General features: G+C 39.8%; 1 protein-coding gene across 10 annotated transcripts in view; it reads left to right on the forward strand.

Moving 5' to 3' along the window:
- Positions 1-1,274: 1,274 nt before the first annotated feature.
- LOC140897656 (ATP-binding cassette sub-family A member 9-like) overlaps positions 1,275-23,923 on the forward strand; it is a 54,747-nt gene continuing 32,098 nt past the window's right edge. For 7 of the 10 annotated variants that reach the window (XM_073310544.1, XM_073310545.1, XM_073310548.1 and 4 more), the window contains exons 1-14: positions 2,087-2,241; positions 5,880-6,038; positions 7,204-7,304; positions 10,102-10,328; positions 11,727-11,865; positions 13,637-13,822; positions 14,437-14,584; positions 16,309-16,480; positions 17,300-17,358; positions 18,006-18,116; positions 18,223-18,398; positions 20,007-20,126; positions 21,270-21,408; positions 23,558-23,648. In XM_073310544.1, the coding sequence (XP_073166645.1) occupies positions 2,184-2,241; positions 5,880-6,038; positions 7,204-7,304; positions 10,102-10,328; positions 11,727-11,865; positions 13,637-13,822; positions 14,437-14,584; positions 16,309-16,480; positions 17,300-17,358; positions 18,006-18,116; positions 18,223-18,398; positions 20,007-20,126; positions 21,270-21,408; positions 23,558-23,648 (1,886 nt within the window). In that variant the 5' untranslated portion in view covers positions 2,087-2,183. Of the gene's footprint in view, positions 1,378-2,086; positions 2,242-5,879; positions 6,039-7,203; positions 7,305-10,101; positions 10,329-11,726; positions 11,866-12,126; positions 12,205-13,636; positions 13,823-14,436; positions 14,585-16,308; positions 16,481-17,299; positions 17,359-18,005; positions 18,117-18,222; positions 18,399-20,006; positions 20,127-21,269; positions 21,409-23,557; positions 23,649-23,923 lie in introns of those variants that run through there. The other 3 variants (XM_073310547.1, XM_073310546.1, XM_073310554.1) reach the window with 3 other exon arrangements.

Here is a 23,923-nt window from a genome sequence, read left to right on the forward strand (position 1 = left end):
TATTCCACCACTTTTCATTCCAATGCTTCTCATTCCAGTGTAACCCATTCCAGTGCTTCCAGATAAATATTCTCACAAACATGCATTTGTTACTCTTTCTCTTTATGTGACTATCATTGGGAACAAAAATTCACTCAAGAACATCCCTGGGCTTGTTCCTGCAAGATGTGGAAATGCCTTCAACTCCTATTGACTTCCATAGAAGCAAAGGGTGCTCAGCTCACAGCACCTTCAGGAGTTGTTCGACACTTTGCAGGATCAAGCCCTTAGTGAATAATAGAGGCTGAATTCAAATTCAATTCTGTGGTGGTGGTTTGAACCATACTTTTTCATCTTGCTCGCTCATCATCTCTTAATGGTTATTTAGGGCTAAATGCAGCACTCCTAGACATAATTCCAAATGATTTGAAGGACTGTAGGCGTTGTTTCTTAAAACTATGTATACGTTTATAATAAACAGAAGAGTTTGACTTTAAATTTTAAATTAACACTTTTGTTCACTGGTAGGCCAAGATACGAAAATAATTATTTTTCTAGTTTTTTTTAAGGCTTTTTACCATTGTTAGGTTATTTAGGATTCCACTGAAAATTCAAAACACATTTTGTATTTCTTAGTACTGTTTTGCATACCCAGATATACATGAATGCATAATTAGTAAGTTGGATTTCGATTTTTCAAATTATAAATATCATTTAGTTTGAGGTCCTTTTAGGAAATAATACTTTCAAACTAAAAACAGCAGAATGCGTACACACTTTTTCTGAAAGTATCAATAGAATTAAAAATGAAATAGTATTGTCTGTTGTTTAATGTCTAAGAAGAAGACTAAAAACATTAAATAGAGAAAAAGTTAAGAAAACCCTGCATCTACAACAGAAAAGTTTTCATTATCCTTGTCGTTTCTCCCCACCCCTAACATTTTTAGTAAAGGAGAGCACCTGAAGTGAGTTCTTTAATTTTGCAGTACAGAAGAGACAATTTCACCAAATAGTAATTATAAAAGCCATGGGAGAGGAGATGGTCTATTAGTTAAGGCATTGGGTCTAGGAGGGAGAGATCTGAATTTGATTTCTCTGCCAACACAGACTTCCTTTGTATGAAGAAACTTTGGCAAGTCTTTTGTTTCCAAATCTGTAAAATGGAAATATTGCTTAGCTTGGTAAAGTGCTTTGGTATCCTTGGATGCAAAGCATTGTACAAATACAACAAATATTTTTTCTTAGATTTGTTTTATTAGAATTTACATCCTTTTGTTTTTCTTTCTAGATAGAGAAATGCAGAGACTTATGAGAAATATGAGTGTGTGCCAGCAAACTAAGGCTCTCTTACGTAAAAATCTACTTATCAAATGGAGAATGAAAATGCAGACCTTTCAGGCAAGTACAAAAAGATAGTTTGGGAACAAAAGAAAAAAAGCTGGCTCATGTGAGTGGGTTCTTTCCCTCCCCCCACCCCCAAAAACCACTTTGTATTTGAGAGAGTAGCGAAAGTGAGACAATATTTGAAAAGCCCCAGTTGTTGTTGCCGTTTTTTGTGGGGCTTTTTCATCTATCAGAGTTCTTTTTCTTATTGCTGCAACAGACAATAGGAGAAATTCTCTCATCTGCGGGTTGTTATCGAAACTACTCTTCACTTTTAATAGTTGATCATGGTTTTGTGGTGACACGCAGAGCACAGTCTTCATATTATATGCACTAATGTAAAATCAGTAAACTTTTTACAAAGTGTTGAGCTTTGTGTTTCATTGACTGAATAGGCGATATTACCCTTTGTATTTGCGTTGCTGCAGATCAGATTTTCAGGCATTAGCGGATGTGAAAGTTGTAAGCTCTGAATGATGTTAAAGTGACTATATTCTGTGACAAGATTTAGATTTTGCTGAAACTTTCTTTTTTTTTTTTGAAGGAAAACTGTTCCATCTAAAATGTATTGACTGGCTTTGTTGCTTATCTTATAATCAGGGAGGGAACATTCTCTCTGAAATTGTTGTGCCATTCTCTCTGCTCGTTTACTCTTTTCCATTACCCAGGAATGGGTCCTGTCACTCCTATTTCTCTTTCTGGTGTACTTGATATCAACGTTCACGTATAATGTCCCACATCCTGAAGCGCCTCATGCTTTCCTGGGACGATTAGATGACCCTGCCTATAATGCTACTGGGATTACAGTTGCTTATACACCCATGACAAGCCGCACAAGACAAATAATGAATAAAGTGGCTTCAGACTCTGTAATGATAGGTACGTTATGCCCATTAAATATTTAGATTTGTTATTACTTTAGCTGCCGTACCTGTACTGTGTCTTAACATGTTCTGCTAGTATACAATATTCATAAAAACATCAGAACAGCCATACTGGGTCAGACTAACAGTCCATCTAGCCCAGTATCCTGTCTCCTGACAGCAGCCATTGCCAGATGCCTCAGAAGGAATGAACAGAACAGGGCAATTTTGAGTGATCCAGCCCCTGTCATACAGTCCCAGCTTCTGGGAGTTGGAAGTTTAGGGATGTCTGGAGCAATGTAGTTGCATCCTCCATGAATATATCTACCATAATTCTTTTTTTAAATCCAGTTGTTACTTTTGGCCATATTCTCTGTCATTCATTGTCATGGATAGTTGTGTTTTCATTATCCAATACTTTTAATTTTCTCGGAATGCTTGTGAGTTTTTTGTATTAAGAGGGGTGTTAACAGGCAATTATAGTAACTAATTTTCCATTCCTGATGGATCATGCTAACAAATGTTCACAGTACAGCACAACAGCATCAAGGGAAACATATGTTTATTCCCTTGTGGAATACTCCTGAAATTCAGTTTCATGAAAATATTTAGCAGCCTGATCCACAAGCAATGTTCTGACAAACTTGACTGAATTTTAATGGTTCTTTCATTATTTTAGAAACTTCATTAACTGCACCTTGAAGTCCAGCAGTGATAGAAGGGGCTTAAGAAAGGAAAACAGCGGAGTTGAAACAATATATGTTTTCCCACTGAATACCTGATTATAAATTGCATTGATTAGCTGCTAGCTGGCATTGCAGGTGACCTATGTGGTGCCAGGTTTAGGACCTAATAAGAAATAAATAACTCAGATCAGAAACTTTCCCTAGAATGATATTATAAAACTCCTCCTTTTGTTGACTGGGAAGCAGAGATGCCATAAAACTGTGATCCAGATTTCAAACACCCAATAATTAGAGTACAATGCACTCCTTTTATAAGAATCACACCTATCCTGGATAATTTGATTCTTCTTAGCAGTTGATTCTTACAAGCAGAATTGCAAAGAATGGATTAAATCAACCATTATGTTTTAAACAACTGACTTTTTTTATTCAATTGAGAAACATCTCATTTACCGTAACTAAATTCTTTAGACTTTAAACATATTCAGCGTGGAACAAAACCAACATTCTACCAGCCATACCAACATTCTAACTGAGCAGCATATTATTATTATTTATTTATTACCCAATCATTTAGCTGGTGCTTTTTTTCAAGGCATTATTAATACTGTGCATGTTACAACTTTACATAAAGTGTAAGTTACCGGCGCTATCTACCTCTTAATGTAAAGATCCAAAGATGTAAATTTTTAAAAATCTCTCAAACTGCAACAAATGTAACATATGAAAGTGCATTATACTGACTTTTATAGCTTAAACTTCAACGTAAAACAACAAAACAGACCGTTTAACAGTAGTGGCTCACATTAACGTTTATTTCAGAGTATCACCATATCTTCCTTTTCAAAGTGATGTAGGAGTTTATAATCATTGAAGCCCCTGTACAATAGACCATTAGTTTTTGTCACATCCTTCATTTGGGTCAAGGATGGGATGATTACCGTGTCATCATAAGAGTCCACCTCTGCATCGTTTTCAGGTTTCACTTCAAAATGGTCTCTGATCTCAGTCACAATGTTATCAGAAACAGGTTGCATAGTAAAAGCATTATCATCAATGTCTATCCACTCTTCAAATTCATGTGCATTGAATCGTCTTGGTGGCTCAACACAATTGCTTCCGCCATATGTGCGATCACCAGACCTCCTTTTCTCCAGCAATTGTTGAAGCACTGATGTCAGACCAGGCATTTGCAAGCATTAAAATGGCATCTGAAAGATGGATCTTCCTGGCCATTTCCACAGAAGTAGCTTTGTTGTTCTCATCATCAGCGTGGTGAAACACCGTGAGAGCCGTTTGCTTATGAAAGTGTGCCTTGGCAGTTCTGATAACTCCCTGGGCACATGGCTGAAGGATAGAAGTTGTGTTTTTTGGGAGGAATTCAGGTTGGATATTCCTCAGTGCTACACCTTTTGTCATGTGGGCTGTGCAGATGTCCATAAGTAGCAAAATCTTTCTCCTTTCACGGCCCCAACTTTTGATTCCAGTCCTTCAGCCACTCACTGAATAGATGACCTGTCATCCTGGCAGCTGACTTCGCAGCATAGAGGACTGGAAGATATCTCACATTTTTAAAACACTGTGGGTTTTGACTTTTCCCAATGATGAAAAGGTTCTTTTCCTTACCAGTCATGGAACAGGTGAATAGAGCAGTAATTCTTTCTATAGACCTCTTTCCTTCTTTTTTTATTGTCTAATTTAAAAGTGAGAGTGCCATCAGGCAGGGCTCGAAAGTAAATTCCACTTTCATCTGCACTCCAAATGTCGTGTTCAGCGAAGTCATGTCTCATTTCGATCCACTAGTTTTCTAATCATTCTTCACACAACCTAATGTCTGTGTCTTTGGCTTCTCTCTTAAAAACAATCTCATCTTGTTTTTGAAAACACTCAAACCAGCCAGTGCATGCCCTGAGGTTGGTAACACCCAGGGCCACCACCAGTTTTTCTGCTTTCTGCGTCACCAACAGTCCACATAGGGGGGTATTTCTCTCTCTGGCATTTCTGATCCACTTTATGAAAGCGGCCTCGACCATAGGTGCCTTGTCTGGCCACATTGTTTTTCTGTCTCCTTCATTTTGTATGATGCTCTCCCTGCTTTGAGAATCGTAGACAATTAAGTTGTGGAATGCCCAATTTCTGAGCAGCATCGCTTTGGCTGGTCTTGGGAGGACTATTTCAGAACTCCAGAAGATGGCGTTTTTCATCTGCAGAAAGCGTCTTTCTTTTTCCTGCTATGTCGATCAACTCTCACATAAATGGCACAACTTATTTTTTTACACAGGGATGATTCTTTATACGTGCTACGTGCCTAAAAACGCGAGATGTCATCAAATTCAAAACAGCTTTATTGGCTTATTACATGTCATTGCTCTTGACCGAGTAGCATGTTACATGTAGTCAGTGTGCCACTAAATGATTCTTATAAGTAGAGTATTTTACTATGATTAGTATAGAAATGATTTTGTCCCAGTGATTTTGATCACTATATGTGGTTGATGCTTATATCAATAATTTTTATAAATGGAGTGCACTGTATTAGAATCTAGGTTTTCACTGAATCCATTATTGAGATAAGGACCAGCTGAGAAGTTCAGATGTATATCTACATATGGATTCCACACTGTTTCTAGGAGAAGTTTGCAGGGTGTTGGATCCTGGGTTTTAGTTTGGGAAAATCTCTATCCCTATCTTTATACAGTAGTTATCTCTAGATACAGTGCCATCTGTGGACTAAGATACCTACCTGTTGTTGCATTCACAATTCAACTTAAGATTTTCTTATTAACTTTTTCCCAGCTGATCAAATTGAATGTGACCCAAAGCATCTACAAATATACCTGGCCTAGAGAACGGAAATTCAGAGGGGAACAACACACAGCTGACAAAACTGGCTAGATGTATAAAATCCCTGTGCTCACGTTTTCAGTGTTGTAGCTATTGATCGTAATGTTTTCTGTATAAACCACAGGTATAAAAACTGAAGTGATGGAAGATGAAACAGCTCTGGAGGCAGCATGGATTTTGAACGACGAAATTGTAGGGGTTGTATTTAACGATGACTTCTCCTATTGCCTCAGATTTCCTCCCAGCAATGTGATTGCTCCAAATGAGCATTTTGGACAGATAGGTAATTAAAAATAAATAAAGATGGCCAGATCCTCAGTTGGCGTAAATTAGCATAGCTTCATTGACGTGGATTTGGCCCTTAGTCTACATGTGAGTTTCTGAGCTAGAAAGAACCACAAATGTAAGTCTGTTTTATTGTTTGTAACAAAATAATAAACTCCAACACCACCAACTTTCTTTTAAATATATAGACAGTAGAAACTTTGGGTTTTTTTTTTAAATTGAGGATTTAGGCATATTTCTCCCTTTTACTTGAAATATTCCATCCCACTTGATATGTTACATCCCATTTCAGTCTTTTTCCCGTGTCTCATCATGTAGGGTCCATGCATGACAGATCAGCCTTGTGGTCTAGATTAGTATGCATTTTACACTTTGTTTGCCCTACAGTCTATTTTACACCTCCACATACGCGCCATATAAATAATGAAAATTATTAGCAAAATTTAGCAACTGATGGCTGATAAGGACTGAACTAGTGTCCTCAGTCCTGTGGCCTTTCAGGAGGCTACATAGTGAAGTGAAGAATTGATTTGCTGTGGAGACTCTGTCTTCACTTCTCACTTTGAACAGCAGTTGTTCAGGGTAGGAATGAGGCACTTTTGTGCAGCAGGGAGTGGAAGTGCCTGCAGCACGGCAGACAATGGTGTACCAGGTTTTTTTGGTTTCTTCTTTGATTTTGGGTTCTGGTTTTTTTTGGCAGGCAGAAGATCGCAGTCAAGCAGCTTTTATTGGAAATTTTAAAAACGCTGAATCATTGGGCAGGTTGTAAACCATCTACAGAATTAAAAAATATGCCCAGATCCTTAGTATGGGGCTGATCCTCTGCCACTGAAGTAAATGGGAGCTTTGGCATTTCACATGCACTTAAGGCACTAAGGTGGGAAGCAGTGAGCAAAGAGAGACGCTGTCAGGTGTATCCACGGCAATAAGGTCCTGCTATTATTCCATGGGATGACACTGAACTAGTCCAATACACTGCTGATCCTTTGATATTTCCACTATCCTTGGGAGCTAATTGCTTGCTGCTGTTGCAGAGTTATTATTGTAGTCCCATTAAATCTGAATTTCTTGACTTTTGTTGGATTAAAGTCCCAACTTTGATACTGCATTAAAATGATTGTTGCACACAATTAAGTAATGTACTTGGCCTTTCATCTTTGCAGATTCTTGTTATAACTTTTCAGGACATTACTGCGATAGTCCAAGATATTGGTACAGAGGATTTCTATCACTGCAATCAAGCATTGATGCTGCTATTATAGAAGTAAGCAGAATTCTTGCACTGAAATTATTTTCTGTTTCTTCTAACCTGACCCTTAAACATTAAGCAAAATAAATTCTTCTATAATCAGGGTTTTTTTAGTGCATGGAATTATTACAATGTAAAAAAAAGCGACGGATCGTCTTGTGTCGGGAGCTTCTACCAAAGAACGACGTGTGAAATAACTCAGAGTCCTGAATGGGTTGTAGAAACTGACTGCTTTTAGTTTCATCTCGAAAACATGCACCCCTCAGAATCTCTGTGCAAAATTACGATCAGTTTTAAAAGTCACAAAATAGAAATGGTAAAACTTATAAAACGTAATGACACAAAGAACTTCCCAGAACCACAAGTGAAATGCAACTCACTCGTGCCCAGCAGCATACGGCCCTAATCCAACTGGAACGTCTAACAGGTACTGACATACAGATTATAGCCGGATGATTATCTTTCAGAAGTAGCCGAGGCCACTTTATAACATTTGAATCAGGCAAGGAGGTTGCAACTGTTCTTTCCAGCATGGACTAGTGGACCTCACAACTGTAATTAATTCCTTTACCATTTTGAGACTACAGATCTACTTGGGACTACATTTTTAAACCCACTCAGAAGCTAAAACTCGTGTGGAATACATGAGCCCATTTGGTAACTGGAGTATTTGGTTGCAAGCAGGCTCAACCCATGTGCCATGATCTGGGCTGGATATCTGAGGTTTCGGGGTAGAGTTGAAAGGGTTGGTATTGACCTCTAAAACCCTAAATGGCTTCAGACCTTCCTAATTGAGAGAGTGCCTCTCTCCCTGTGCTATGCTGCTACAGTTAAGATCTGCAGAGGTACTCCCCTCGGCCCAAAGGAGGGGCTTTTGGAAGGGCATTCTCTGTGCGGGCCTCTTTACTTTGAAATGTGCCCCTCGTCCTTGGTCTACAATTACACAAATTGGTTAAACTTCGGAGCATGCTGTACGGCATGCCTTTTTAAGAAATCTGCTGAATAAGCAAATATTGTAAGGGATTGTGTGTCCGGACAGGGGATAGCTTGGTTTATTTCTGTGCTGTGTGTTATGGAGTTGCTATTTATTTTGATGATATATTGGTCTTGAAATATTTGTCAGAGGAGCCTAGAGCATTCTGAGTGGTGCCTTTTGCCATTTTAGAAAGCTATAAAACAGGATAATTGCTCCTCTTACCCACTACAGGTCTGAAAGAATAGACAGGGGAGCCCCTGTAGCATGTTCTGAAGGCTAAAAAACAGGGGCTTTTTCAGATCAGCATAGGATGCTAATTTTAGAGTTAGAGTCTCACCTCTGAGAATTCTCTGCAGCCAGTCCCCAGCAGACCAAACGTGGGGAATGTTGGAAAGAATGCACAACCTGGTCTGCACTGTTGGAATGACAAAGAGGAGAGGGGCTCTCACTAAGGTAACCTGGCCTCAAAGGTTAAGGGGGGATTTTAAAAGATACAAGCGGCATTTAGGCACCTAACCCCCAATTGCACCGTCAAAAACCTCCTGCTAGGTTCAAATTCGTGAAGGCTCAGGAAAGAGCCAACTCTCCATGACGGTTTCCATCTACTAGGATATTTACAGGAACATCCCTGACAAGCCAGGCCTCGAAGCCTATCTCACATCTATTTCTCACGGCTTGAAGGCTTTTGGCTGCAATTTGCAGTGGAAACAATTGTAATTTCTAGCATCAGCATCGATTCCAAAGTCAGAAGGGACCACTGTGATCATCGAGTCTGGCCTCCTGGGTAACACGTGATGTTTAAAGAGCAGTTGATGTTGGTTTATGCTTTGACTTCACCTAATTTATTTTTTAAGAAATGTTTTTTTAAATGTTTTGTTCACAGATCTCTGCCCTGTTGCTATTCTGTTCAAGTTCTTGTTTTCTGCCCGTCTCCATTATGGGTCCTAGCACTGGATTTTGTTATGTGCAACATTATAAACTCAGAAAGGGAGGTTGTCAGCTGAGAAATTTAGTGTTGTCAGTGTTAGTATTAAGACTAACAATTTTAATATGCAATTGTCTTTTATTGGGGAAGTGCCTAGAGGCCCCATTGTGCTAGGCACTGTACACATATGTAATAAAAAGACAGTCCCTGCTCCAAAGAGCTTACAATCTAGGCATATGAAAAGACAACCCTTGCTCCCAAATGAATGAAAACCAGCTGGGGGGAAGAGGAGAGAAGACCAAGACAACACTGAAATGATTGTTTAGTATAATAAGCCGCATTCTCAGCACGTCGGTTCCCCTGCTATTGAGTGTTTTGCGGTAGCAGTGAGCTTTAAGGAGAGACTTGAAGGAGGGGAGCGTTGTGGCTTTGCAGATTTATCATGGAGCTCCTCCTAAAAATGAGGGGCAGCCTGGAAGACAGAGTGAAGGTGCTTGAGAGAGAACTGAGCTCGCGAATCATGAAGGCTGTCGCTGCTGGGAGAGTGGGGGCACGTGGTCCTGGCTTGATGTAACATACGAGAGGTGATAGGTTGAGCAGGGGTAGGCCTTAAAAGACTGGATACGTGGTGTTTGATTGAAAGATGAGAGAGGCCCAGAGTAGGGAGGCAGAGAAGTGGTGATGAAATTAAAGCAACAGGCTAGGAAGACAATCTCAGTGTCAGTATTTTGAATGGACCTGAAGGGGGAAGTCTGCATTTCTCAAGGCCAGAAAAGAGAAGGTAGCTGTCGTCGGAAATATATGATCAGTTTACAGCACCACTCACAATATTAAGTGACATGTTATAACCTTGCACTATGACCATATTTCATTACATAAAACTAAATTAAATGCTCACTTGAATTTTTTAGATGACAACAAATCATTCTGTCTGGGAAGAAATGAAATCGATTAGTGGTGTCCGTATGGGATCATCATCTTTCAAACCATCAGTTACCCTGGAACACAGTTTTATCATTTTTGCTGTTGCAATGTGTTTCTCTCCATTTATGCACTTTCTGTCAATCAGTCTTACAAGAGAAAAAAGGAAGCTCAAGGAGTTGATGAAGACTATGGGGTTACAGGATGCAGCCTTCTGGTGAGTAACACAAGTAGCTGAAGTGCATAGGTTTACTGTCTTAAGTTAATAGTTGACAGAATACATATATTCTTCAGTATTTGTAAAATGAATTGACAGTTTCAGTCCAGCTTCTCATGGGCAGGAGGGACTCTCAGAAAGAAAACAGCCGACCTCAATTAGATAGCCTAAGCGGAGAGGCCAAGGACTGAGTGGACATTACCTCGTTACCATTAGAGGTTGTCCCTTCAGAATGTGATCGAGGTGCATTGTTTGGGGCAGCGTGTGGAATCTTGCTCTGCTACTGCCAGTATTTTTTGAAGGGGATGGAGGCCTTCTTCAGTTTTCTAGGATGATATCCTAACAGTAACTCCACTGGAAAACTTTACAAAAAAATGTAACTCTTAGGACTTGCGAACCTCCATTTAATGAGCTGGTGCCCTTTAAAAAGTTACCCAATTTTATTAGATTTGGTGTGCCTAATATGTTTTTACTTAACATCAATAGGGAATATAACAATGGTAAAGGGGATAAAAGTAGAAGAAAAAGGAATAAACACTAGGAAGCTAAGCAGAGGTTAGACAGAGCTGATGATATCATTGATTTTTGCAACCTGAAAGAGAGGCAATGTCGTCATATGAGACCTGTAATAAGACAACAGGTGTGGAAGCCAACTATGAATCTAGAATGCTTGCTTTTCTTAAAAACCCTGGGATCCAACTGTACCAACTAGAACTATGTATAGATCTCCCCTTCTCACAGGGCTAAGGGCTTGGACACTTCCAAGGCAACTTTCCCTCCTTGTCTTTAGACTCTGTGCATACAGAGTGGTTGGTTGGAGGTTATGAGCATCATCTCTCACTAGACTTATGGAAATGAGGGCAAAAATATAATACAGCCACAGACTGTAGTGTTTTCCCCTTCTCATTCCTCTACCAAGTCCCTGCCAGGTATAGGAGTCCTGGCAGCATAGTCATAGCTGGCCTAGAGACCCATAGCTGACACAGATGGATGAGGCTTCCAAGCAGATGGCATTGCAAATCATTGGTCCCCTGATATCTGATGTTTGGGGACAGCTGGTTCTCTGTGGAGGATGGGGGGTGATGGTGAATGAGACAAACGGTACCTCCATTGGTGGAAAGATTAAGGAGTACAATCTATGTGAGACCTGACAGAACTCTCCTTCCCATTCAACCTTCTTGCTCATTTCCCATGGGAGGGACAGATGGGTTCCCAAGTTCATTGTCTGGCAATCTCCTTTGTATAATGCCTTAATTGACAACTGTATGTGAAATGTTGCTGTGGCTTTTCCAGGGATATCCTAAGTATTTGAACTAACAATGGGATTTACCATATGGCTGAAATCATGACAGCAGTCATCAATTATCCAGAAAGATAACAATATATTTTCATTTTTAGGTTATCCTGGAGTTTGCTGTATACTGTTTGTGTTTTGATTATGGCAAGTCTGCTGACAGCTGTCACAGTTAATGAATATTTCTACACAAGCAGCTTCTTTCCAATATTACTTCTGTTTTTCTTTTATGGCATAGCATCTGTAAGTTGGGATTTTAAAATGAAATTTCTCCATTTTCTAAAGTTAAAATTTCTATGAGCCACATTGCTACTAGTCGTAGGGCAGATTGGAGAGTGGCCCAACACTGTAGCTTTTGTGTAGTCACACTAATTGAAGAAGCGATTTCTCTAAATCTCATGTAATCTCATAATTGGACATTATTTGAATTACCACCCGAAGAATTTACAGACACCAGACTCTGTGGGCTATGGACAAAAGTGAATTCTAATCTCAAATCCATCCACAAAGACTGATTTTCTTTACAGAACTTTGAGAGATGGAACACATAATGTCTGTGCCCATGGAATCCTTTAGTGGCCGGTAAATAATGAAATGATTTCTGTGCTGCATGCTGCTTTAATTTTATGAAATAAAACTGCCCAAATATAACTTTTTTAACTTCCCCCCCTTCTTCCCCACTTTCATAGATAGAATATGAGAGAGTGATTCCACTTGGCTCTTAAACTACAGTAGTCATGATGTTGATCAAGATTTCCCACATGAACATGATTCGTTGGGGGAAGAGCCAACATGGCTACTATAAAGGGAAATCATGCCTCACCAATCTACTAGAATTCTTTGAGGGGGTCAGCAAACATGTAGACAAGGGCATTCCTGTGGATATAATGTACTTGGACTTTTCAAAACCTTTGACCAGGTTCCTCACCAGAGGCTTTTAAGCAAAGTAATCAGTCATGGGATAAGAGGAAAGGTCTTCTCATGAATCAGTAACTGGTTAAAAGGCAGGGAAAAAAAGGTAGAAATACATAGTCAGTTTTCAGAATGGAGAGAGGTGAATAATGTGCTGGGACTAGTGATGTTCAATATATTCATAAATGATCTGGAAAAAGGGGTAAACAGCAAAGTGGCAAAATATGCAGATGATACAATCTGCTTTGGACTTAACTATCCTGAGTAATTTTGTAAGGAGTTACAAAGGGATCTCTCAAAACTGTGTGACTGGGCAACAAAATGGCAGATGAAATTCAGTGTTGACAAATGCAAACCAATGCACATTGGAAAATATAATCCCAACGTCACAGACAAAATGATGGGTCTAAATAGGCTTTTAGATGATGAAGGGAGGATATGGTAGAGGTCTATAAAATCATGAATGGTGTGGAGAAAGTGAGTAAGAAAGGGTTATTTACTCCTTCACATAACACAAGAACTAGGGTCATCAAATAAAATTAATAGGCAACAGGTTTAAAACATACATAAGGAAGTACTTCTTCACACAAGACATAGTCAACCTGTGGCACTTGTTGCCAAGGGATGTTGTGAAGGCCCAAATTATCACTGGGTTCAAAAAAGAATTAGATAACATAGGAATAGCCATACTGGGTCAGACCAATGGTCCATCTAAACCCATATCCTGTCTTCTGACAGTGACCAATGCCAGGTGCTTCAGAGAGAGATAAGTTCATGGAGGAGAGGTCCATCAATGGCAATTAGCAAAGAAGGTCAGGGAGGAAACCCCATGCTCTGGTGTCCCTAACCCCCCAGGGGCCTGAATATGAATTAGTTTCAGTCTGAAGTGTTTACAGCCAGTCAAGTCATGAACTTCTGAGGATAGGCAACATCTTAAGGTGCACAGGTGCAGCTCCCGCTGACTTTAGTCTCTCCAGTTTGTCTCCTAAAGGCCAACTCTTATTTCAATGCCTCTCTCTAGCAGTCCGACATAACGTGTAGGATGCATTTTAAACCTCTGATGGAAATGTGTTCCACTAACTAGAAACTTCCTTATCTGCAGATCCATTTCTGTTTCATGCTCAGTTCCCTCTTAAAGAAGCCTAAAGTCACCAGCTCTGTTGGATTCCTCCTCACCTTTTTCTCTGCATGTCTGAGCTTTATTACATTGGTGAAAAAACTTCCTGCACCCTTGGAATGGGCTTTGGGTCTATTCTGCCCCTTTGCCTTTATTACTGGAATCTCAAAGGTATGGTGAATTATTTGGAACACGTATGCAGTAAAGCTGTAACTGGTAGCTAATTGGCTGTATGTGCCTGAAATTTGCCAGGCTAGGTTACTGTTCATTGTGTATTATGGTAGCATTTAAAGTTGCCATTGTTCTAGGTACTGTACAAACATTGCCCCAAAAAGTTTGCTGCTCGCTAGTTTTCAAGTGTCCAGCAAGTGCAGTTTTCAAGCATGCCTACACATTGGTTAAAAACTGTCCGTTTGCTACAGTTTCCCCTATGAAAAAAGCAATCATGATATGTGAATATAATTTGTTTGTACTGGATTATATTAGAAGAGTCTGACACATGCCCCAAAATGGTGATATGAGGTTGTACTTTGATGGTGTGAATCTGTTTCTGGAGCACTTTTTAACCTTTGGAATGAAAACGTACACGCTCTCTATCGTTAGTAGAAATGTATTTCTCGCGAGGAAAAGAAACTAAAAGGAGTGTGGGTTAATGTAGTGCTGGACTTTCCAAAGCGTCTCTGGATAACTGTGTTGCATAAAATTCATCAAAATTCATCAAAATTCTGACCATACATACCTGTTTTTTCAGCTGAAGATTCTTAGTCTGTTTTTTTTTCTTTCAGATTTTGCATTTAGAAAAATATGGAATGGGTTTCTATTTTTCTAACATTATGGAGGAATCATATGCTGTATTTACAGCCTATGTCCTGCTGATTTTTGACAGTGTTTTATATATGCTATTGGCTATCTATTTTGATAAAGTTTTGCCTGGTAAGTATATTTATAATTAAAATACTGTATATGTTTTTTTAGACATAGACTTACGCCTATAATTTTCTCTTTCCCCAGGCCCCCAGCCCCCACTTATTTCAAAGCAGTATAAGTGATGATAGAATAATGCTGAACAAAGGAAAATGTAGAATTAGAATTTACCATCCCACATTGGGTGGATCAGCTAATGTCTCTTTCATCTGTAACTGGTGTTAAACAATATTTCCAGACAACAGACTATAGATTGGGTGTCGATTCCTAAATAAGCCCAACCAAGAATCAGCTTTCATATCATACTTTAGGTCGCCTCAACCTTTAAAATATACTGTAATTAACAGAGACAAGCAATTAGCTTGTTGTTCAGATTTGGCTGATGTTCACAGCTGGGAATACAAACAGTCATATCAAATTTGGACCCTTGACTATGAAAATATCGTCCAAAGCTGAATGTCCCACTGCTCCAGTACTTGCTCTCTGGCATCATAAACTGTACATACCAAAGTTAAGGCAATCCAGAGCCCCTGCCCCATGATCCTGCTCGCCACTTCCAGTGTCAGCAGCATTCCCCACTCCTTCCTGTCTCCCAGCAACAGAACCCCCTTTTCCCCCAGGGGTAGTAGCAAGTAAGGTCATATACAAAACTTATCCCAGCAGCCAGGGTGTTTCTACTTGCATGCAGCCCACTGCCCTCTTTCCTCCTGCCACGTAGTGTGAGAGCCCTCAAACCAGTGGGTCCTGGAGCAAACACCCTTTTGGAATGGGTCAAACCTCTCACACCTATAGACTCAGGTGGATGTTTCTGCATTTGGTTTCCTTCAGGTCACATTCTCAGCATTTCCTTTGCAATGACAAGGGCTCAGAACAGATGTTTTTAAATGGTATCTGAGATTCAGAGGTCATTAAATGATTCCAGGAGCCAGGGTCCTAAGCACAGACCTGTGACTATGGCAGACAAAGCTAGGGAAGCTAAAGAAATACCAGTGACATGCTCCTACCTTTTAAGCCATTGCCGTCAGCCTGATAAACTGGCCAAAATTATTCAGCCTTTTTTCGGAAATGTGATTTCCCTCTTCCCCTTCCATTTTGAGTGTGTAGGGGGGTTTTTTTCTTCCCATGATAGCTCAAATCCTGAACCCAGCACCTGGCTCTGACAGTTAGGACAGGTGCTTGAGAGATTAACCTTGGGCCCGATCCTCTGGCTGAAGCTCCAGGACAGAGGCTACTGTAGCCTAATGATTAAAGTAGCCTCAGTAAAGCTCTATATGAACCACCTGTGCTGAGGGAGGGGGGGAAACATCTGCAGAGCAGTGGATTCCCTCCTGTCTCTTATGTGTTGTTATGCCCAGAATGGATTCTGTAACACATGGGCGTGTGAACCCAACCACACCTAGCCCTCCTATTTTGCTGTAGAGCTATACCAGTTCTTCTAACAATTGGTCCTTTTGTGGCCATAGAGGGGTGGATTTGCCCAGTGCTGAAATCAATAAAGAGTCAGATGTTTAAAGGTATTTGGGTGCCTCAAGATGCCGATAGGTGCCTAGTGGGATTTTTAAAGGATCTAAGGGCTTAGGCACGTTTGAAAATCCTGCAAGGTGCCCATCTACATTGTTAGGCACATAAATACCTTTAAAATTTTTGACCCTAAAACTGTTTATTGCCATGAATTATCTTTTAGTCTGCTATGCCTTGATAAACTAAAGATTCATAGTCTTTGTTTCCAATAGACAAATACGGTATGAAATATCCCCCTTTGTTCTGCCTGAAGCCATCATACTGGTGCCAAAGCAGGAGAGGTTATGGTGGTAAGAGACCTGAAACAGAACAAAATCATGAACGTATCTTCAATGACAGCGTGGAGCCAGTGCTTCCAGAATTTGAGGGGAAGGAAGCCATCAGGTACGACACTACTGCATGTAAGAAGAAACCTTTAGATTACATATTGTATCGGAGGATTAGCAGAGCTCACCTGCAGCTGTTGCTATCCCTGCTCCAGGGATCAATTTAGCTTTACTTCAGCCTACTCAGCTTTCCCCTCCGTGGGATTTTTGCAAGAATATGTTCTTTCACAAAGTAAGAGTACAGCGTTAGGTCAAACGCTATTACAATGCAGATGAGATTAGGAACCAAATCAGGCCAGTCATACATGAACTGAGCCAAATTGCAAATTGGTTTTGTGATGCTAATTTTGTCCAAAAATAACTATGGCAGGGGGAACCCAAACTCCTTGTACCTGCAACCTGCTTCAGGTTTGATCCCCAAAGCCTTCAAAGGTAAAAGGACAATCTGATGTAACGTTACACATTTATACATGAAGGGGCTGATCTTCCACTCTCTGTAGACATTGACACTTGTGAAAGGGGATTGTGAAAGGCTACCAGATGAGGTATACACTACCTTGCACAGGTATAAATTACTAGGGAGGCAGTGTGATCTAGTGGAGAGAGCACTGGACTCAGAGTCCAGAGACCTGAGTTCTATTCTGAGCTCTGCTGTTTGTTGACTGACCTTGGTGAAGTCCCTATGCCTCCCTGTGCCTCAATTTCCCCATCTGTAAAATGGGGATAATGTTACTGACCTCCTTTGTAAACCACTTTGAGATCTACTGAAGCAAAGCATTATATATGAGCAAGGTGGTATTATTTATTACGGAGCAAGGCAGTATTTACTCAATAATTGGAATCCAGCGCTAATGATAACTTGCTTCCCTTCCTTTAGACTCAACAATATTAAAAAAACATATAAAACAAAGAACAAGAAAATAGAAGCTTTGAGAGGTATGAAAAGTTTTTTAAACTTTTTTGTTTGGATTTTAACCAAAAATGAACCCAATCGATTCTGAAATTTTAGGGCTGCTCTTTTCTTATTGTGAGATGATACAGTAATTCTGCTTATCCCTACTTTAAACAGCTTATTAAAATGTTAATCTAGGGACATTGCAAATGTTTTCTTTGCAACATTTAATCCCTATTAAATAAGAAGAAAACATAGTAGCTGTAAAAAATGTTGAAATCAAAAGGTGGAAGAAGTAAAGAAGCAAAATTTGTACCCGCCATGACTGCTTGAAAGCCTATTCCAAAATCTAATTCATGCAACTGATGGTTACCCTGTGACTGTATTTCTATCTTTACTAAAAATAAAAGGGAGTGAGCAGAGTAAACCAATTTAAGATATTGCACCCTCTCTACTAATATAATGAAAAACTTTTTGCAAGTTTGAACCTGGTTACTGGAGATGCAACCCACATTATGGGTTCTGAATTTCTGGCTTTGCTTATCTCATCTTAGATAGAAATCTTATTTCTTTAATTGTCATGTCTGGCACCTGGACACCATACTTTGGTGATGGGCACATAGAAAGAGACAGGAAGGACTTAGTTTACTTCACAAACTTTAATCCTAACATAATACTATTTTTATACTAGGTTTGTTCTTAAATATTTATGAAGGCCAGATCACTGCATTACTTGGTCATAGTGGAGCTGGAAAAACTACACTACTAAACATCCTGAGTGGACTTTCCCAGCCATCAGATGGTACGATGAAACACTTCTAAACTGAAAGGAAGAATGTGCTTGATTTCAAATGTGCTTGGGTGAAACAACAAAGGACTCATCAATCTTTCTTTGTTCATGTGTACAGGTTCTGCAACTATATACAAATACAAACTATCAGAAATAGAGGATCTGGAAGAAATTAGAGCATTATTTGGGGTTTGCCCACAATTCAACGTTCAGTTTGAAGTTTTAACAGTGAAAGAAAATCTGCGAGTTTTTGCTGAAATCAAAGGGATTCGGTCCATTGAGGTAGAGTATGAGGTAAGTCAGGGGTTCTCAAACTTAATTGTACCGCGACCCCTTTCTGACAACAAAAATTACCACACGATCCCAGGAGGGGGGACCGAAGCCTGAGCCCATCCAAGCCCTTGGCGACCCAGCCTTGGCGACCCCCTTAAAACAACCCACTTTGAGGTCCCGACCCACAGTTTGAAAGCTGCTGAGGTAAGTATATGTTCACTTGGGAAGAACTTCTACTTCACAGCATCCTGTCATTTTCTCATGCAAATTGTGTGGTATGAAATTTGTCTAAGACTAAGACCCTGAGTGTCAGTGGAGGTTCAGCTGTGTTTGTAAATTCAATTTACACTGACGGAGGAGTTAGCCCATTACGTATACAAATATCACGGGTGCATGTGTCCATGATAATAGGAGTACCTGCAGAACCCCATGTAGAGGAGACAATACTCGTTTGTTTGTTTGTTTGTTTTGTGTTCGCTTCTAGCGGCCCCATTCATGGACCCAACCCCCATTGTGCTAGACGCTGTGCAAGACAGAACAAATGGCCGCTGCCCAGAGAGCTTGGGGCCAGATTTTTAAAGATATTTAGGCCCGACAGATGCAAATAGGTGCTTGGGTGCTTTTGAAAATCCCAGTAGGGCCTATTTGCTTCTTTAGGATCCCAAGTACCTTTAAAACTCTGCAGAAAGAACAGGAGGACTTGTGGCATCTTAGAGACTAACAAAGACTAAATTTATTTGAGCATAAGCTTTCGTGAGCTACAGCTCACTTCATCGGTACATCTGGTACATCTACACAGCAAAATATGCCCATGACAGCAGGTCTCAGAGCCCGGGTCAACTGTACAAATAGCAGTGTAGACACTGAGGCTCAGGATGGAGGTGGGCTCCAAGACCCTGACACCTCGTCAGGTTTCAGCTCCCATGCTCCAGGATGAGCCCAAATGCCTACACTTGTATTTTTAGCCCTGCAGCATGAGCCTCGTGAACCCAAGTAAGCTGACCCAGGCTCTGAGGCTTTCTGCCACAGGGTTTTTATTGCTTTGTAGATGTACCCTAAGAGTCTACATAACCCTTTTCGTTTTACCACACCAGGGAGACTTTCCTTGCTGCACTCCATTATAATGCCATGATAGTAGAGACTATTTCAATACCTTCACATCGCCATTCATTTTTCAATGACAGCTGAGGTACCACTCTAATTCTGAATGGGCATGTAGCTGTGAAATAGTCAGGCTTTAAATCTGAGAACTTGTGTTCTTGTATGACGTCTCAATCTGTGTAGTTTCTGCAGGGTGAGTAGAACTGGAGGTTTCAGGAGTGATCTAGTTGAATGTGACACCCGGACCTCAGAAGCGCAAACCTGGCTAGGCTGCTGTCAGATAAACACAGGCCTCTCCGCATGTAACGTTGGCTTATGTGCATGCTTAATAAAGATCTTACTACCATTCTTCTTGCTCTTGTTCTTGCTGCGTCACTGTTTTCTGACAAAAAAGCATCCAGCACAAACTGACAGACACACATGTTGTTGTGTAACCACTGTAGTTATGTGAAACGGTTACTTACAAGTTACTTACCCAAAAGCCTAAACATACCAGTCCTTGACATTTATTTCTCTGTCATTTTCCAGGTGCAAAAAGTTTTGAAACTGATGGATATTATCAACTTTCAGGACACCCAAGCTAATAAATTAAGTGGTGGACAAAAAAGAAAGTTGTCTCTTGGGATAACCTTGTTAGGAGATCCACAGGTAAAAAGGAGCAGTCATATGCACAACTGGTGTTTGTATCGTATATGCATTTAAACACAGTCTCTGATCCCACAAAGACTTACGCACATACTTATTTCTACACCCTGTGAGGATCCTAGCTCCTATTGACTTCAGTAAGACTCATAGTGCATAGTTAGATACATGAGTAAGTCTTTATGGGATAGAGACCAGACAAAGTACATTTTCATGCCATTAATTTATAAACATAATCTCAAACAATATGATCTGTCCAAGGAACAAGATTGGAAAATACCTAAATGATTCCAGAATAATGACTGAAATTCATTTAACAAACGAAAGATAGATTGAGACTACATCAATACCGTGTTTAGCGCAAACAAAAAGGATAATAAACAAACTAGGAAAACCAGTAAAAATACAGACATAGGGCTTGTGCCCATAGACACATCCAGGAAAGTTAAACTGAATTAACTAAAGGTCTGGATTTAAAGTGGATTAGTTAAACCATATTAAATCTCTGTGTGGACATTGTCATTCAAAATTAAAGTGGCCTTAATTCAGTTTAGTTTAATTCACTTCCAAAGTTAATTAAAGCCACTTTAATTCTGAATAACAATGACCACACAGGGATTTAGTGTGTTTTAACCAATCCACTTCAAATTCATAACTTTAGTTAATTCAAATTAATTTTCCTGGATGTCCCCATGGAGAAAAGCTTGTAGAGTTGCATTTTGATGTTAAAATTACCTGAAAAGAAAATTGAGGTTAAAACCACTCAAGTCTGTAAATATACCAAAAATTATTCATTGTAACTGGATCTGAATGCAGTATTGCCAACCCCAAGTGTTTGAAAATCTTGAATCAGGTCCCAAAAATCATGAGTTTCATGTAAAAATAATGATATTTTAAAAAATTGAGGGGTTCTGTTTATTTGCTTTCTGGTTTTTGAGCCAATAAGGTGCCCTCAGGTCATGTTTTCCATCATTTCCCTGCAACCAAGAGGGATGCAAACTTTGTTAAAACATGAGAGCTGAGCCTCCCATGCAATCATTTGACTCCAGCATCTGGAGCTTTAAGAGAAACATCAATTATCACGAGACTCGCACTAAAGTAATGAGAGTTGGCAACATTGTAAAGGTCTGATTTCATACCTGTTTGTAGGTTTTGCTATTAGATGAGCCAACTGCTGGATTGGATCCCCGTTCCAGACATTTTGTGTGGACCCTACTGAAAGAACGTAGAGCTGGTCGAGTGACTTTGTTCGCTACCCAATTCATGAATGAAGCTGATATCCTGGCTGGTGAGACCAGCTTATCTCATTAGATAATAAGATTTTATAAGTAGATGGAATAAGCGGAGTTTTCTTTTAGAATGGACCTTGCTCAGGCTAAATTCTTCGGTGAAAATTCCTGTTGACTTCAGCGGTACCAGGATTTCATCCTCATTGCCTTTAATAGAAGTTTTCACTCAATCAAGTCTGAAAGGTTGGCTTTTACAGGGGAAGAAAAACTCATTGAACTACAATGAAGCAATTCAGGACTTTGTGCTTCACTGTTAAGTTGAGTTTCACTAAATCCAAGTTCACTGTAAATTTGTTCTGCTTTAGAATACTAGGGTTACGAGGGGCCACATACAGTGTGAATTCATGTCCATCTCCTATTGACTATTTATCCTGGAGAAGGGTGTGTGTGTGTGTCTTTTTTTAAAATTAAAATATATCATTTTAATAGTCCTCTGGTCAGGAATGTGGAGGCTTTGCTGCAATACTGAAGCACCTTTCATGTCCTGCAAATGAATCATAGAATCATAGAATATCAGGGTTGGAAGGGACCTCAGGAGGTCATCTAGTCCAACCCTCTGCTCAAAGCAGGACCAATCCCCAATTAAATCATCCCAGCCAGGGCTTTGTCAAGCCTGACTTTAAAAACTTCTAAGGAAGGAGATTCTACCACCTCCCTAGGTAACGCATTCCAGTGTTTCACCACCCTCCTAGTGAAAAAGTTTTTCCTAATATCCAACCTAAACCTCCCCCACTGCAACTTGAGACCATTACTCCTTGTCCTGTCCTCTTCTACCACTGAGAATAGTCTAGAACCATCCTCTCTGGAACCACATCTCAGGTAGTTGAAAGCAGCTATCAAATAAGCAACTCTGTATCCAGTTTGCTGTCCTACCATTTTGACCAAATAATTTCCGTTTTTGTTTCCTGATATTAGCATCCTTCATTTCTCTTACTCTTGATCTGGGGGCAAAGATTATTTTAATTCCTTCACATCTCTATTAACATTACAATAACATCTGAGATACCATTCTAATTCTGAATGTACATGTGTCTGTGAAATAGTCTTACTGTGTCATCCTCACCCACAGCAGCCCCATTACCTAATCTCACCACAAGCTCATTGTATCCTTTCACTGCTTATGCTCTTTATAAGAGACAAGGTAGATGAGGTAATATCCTTCACTGGACCAACTTCTGCTGGCAGAAGGGACACGCTTTTGAGCTTCACAGAGCTCTTCCTCAGGTCTGGGGAAGGTAACCGGAGTGTCCAAGATAAATACAAGATGGGGCAGATTGTAAAACATAAGGGATTCACACATGTTGTAGGAGACAACTTAAAATGAAGCAGGCAATTAATACTTCTGCAGTCATAGGATAATGGAGGGTTAGTAGGCAGCAGGTGTGTTACAAATTGTTGTAATGGGGCCATAAAATTAGTGTATCTGTTAAGTCTGTGGTTTTCCGTGTCCAGCGTAGTCATGAATTGAAGTACCCAGGATCATTTTTTGAAGGTGTTATACAGGTTTCCTTTGAGGACAAGGCTTGGGAGGTCAGGCATGGAGGACTTGCTTTGTGAAAAGTGTTTTGATGGGGTGTTTTTGTCTTTTATCATTTTTCTATGAGATTTCATTTGAGAGCAGAGTAATTTCTGGGGCATTAAATGCACTGGATGAGTTACACCACATATTGTGAAAGGCATGTTCAGAACCCATGCATCTTGAAAGGTGTGTTGTGGGGGCTATCCATCATCGTAGCAGTGGACATATGTCTCCAGGTTTTGCGTCTGTTGCTCTGTCAGGGTCAGGTTGCTTTCTGAAGTCCTTTTATTGTCCTTTTTCTTTGTCTATTTCACCCTTGGCATTCTATCCTTTATCATATTGCTCCTACTCTTGCAACAGTTTCCCATGTGTCCACCATGCACCCCATCTGTCTTAATTCCTCTTTAAAAACCCACTTCTGCTAATAATCCTTCCTAAATTATCTTCACCTCTAACCTCTGAATGCCCATTCTTTCTTGAATTATCACTCCATGTCTTGTAACCAATGTTCTGTGATCTGCTTATTAGATGCTGAACTTTAGATTCTTAATTGTGTTAATGACTCAAGAAGAACTAATTCCAGAAAGTGAGGTCCATTAATACATTATTTTGTTTTTCTCTTTCCTTAGACCGGAAAGCTTTTATTTCACATGGGAGAATAAAGTGTGTTGGATCTTCTCGGTTTTTGAAGAAAAAATGGGGGATTGGGTATCACTTAAGGTATTTTATTTTATTTTATGTGAAAACATTCCTGATAGTGCTAAATTTGCATCACCGTAGCAGAAGAAATGTTATATCATTCCTACCAAGCAACATCTCTGGGAGTTTAAAGATAAATGCTTTCTAATATAGCTTAACTGGAATGAATATAAAAACTTCAAAATGTATTGAGGACACTGTGTCAAAATATTCCCTCAACCTGGCACATGCAATATCTATGGTTCCAGTTATGAAAAATACATATATTTTTGCTGTTAATTTTATTTGTAAGGCAC

This window comes from Lepidochelys kempii, chromosome 14 (assembly GCF_965140265.1).
Source record: "Lepidochelys kempii isolate rLepKem1 chromosome 14, rLepKem1.hap2, whole genome shotgun sequence".
In the NCBI taxonomy this organism is placed as follows: Eukaryota; Metazoa; Chordata; order Testudines; family Cheloniidae; genus Lepidochelys; species Lepidochelys kempii.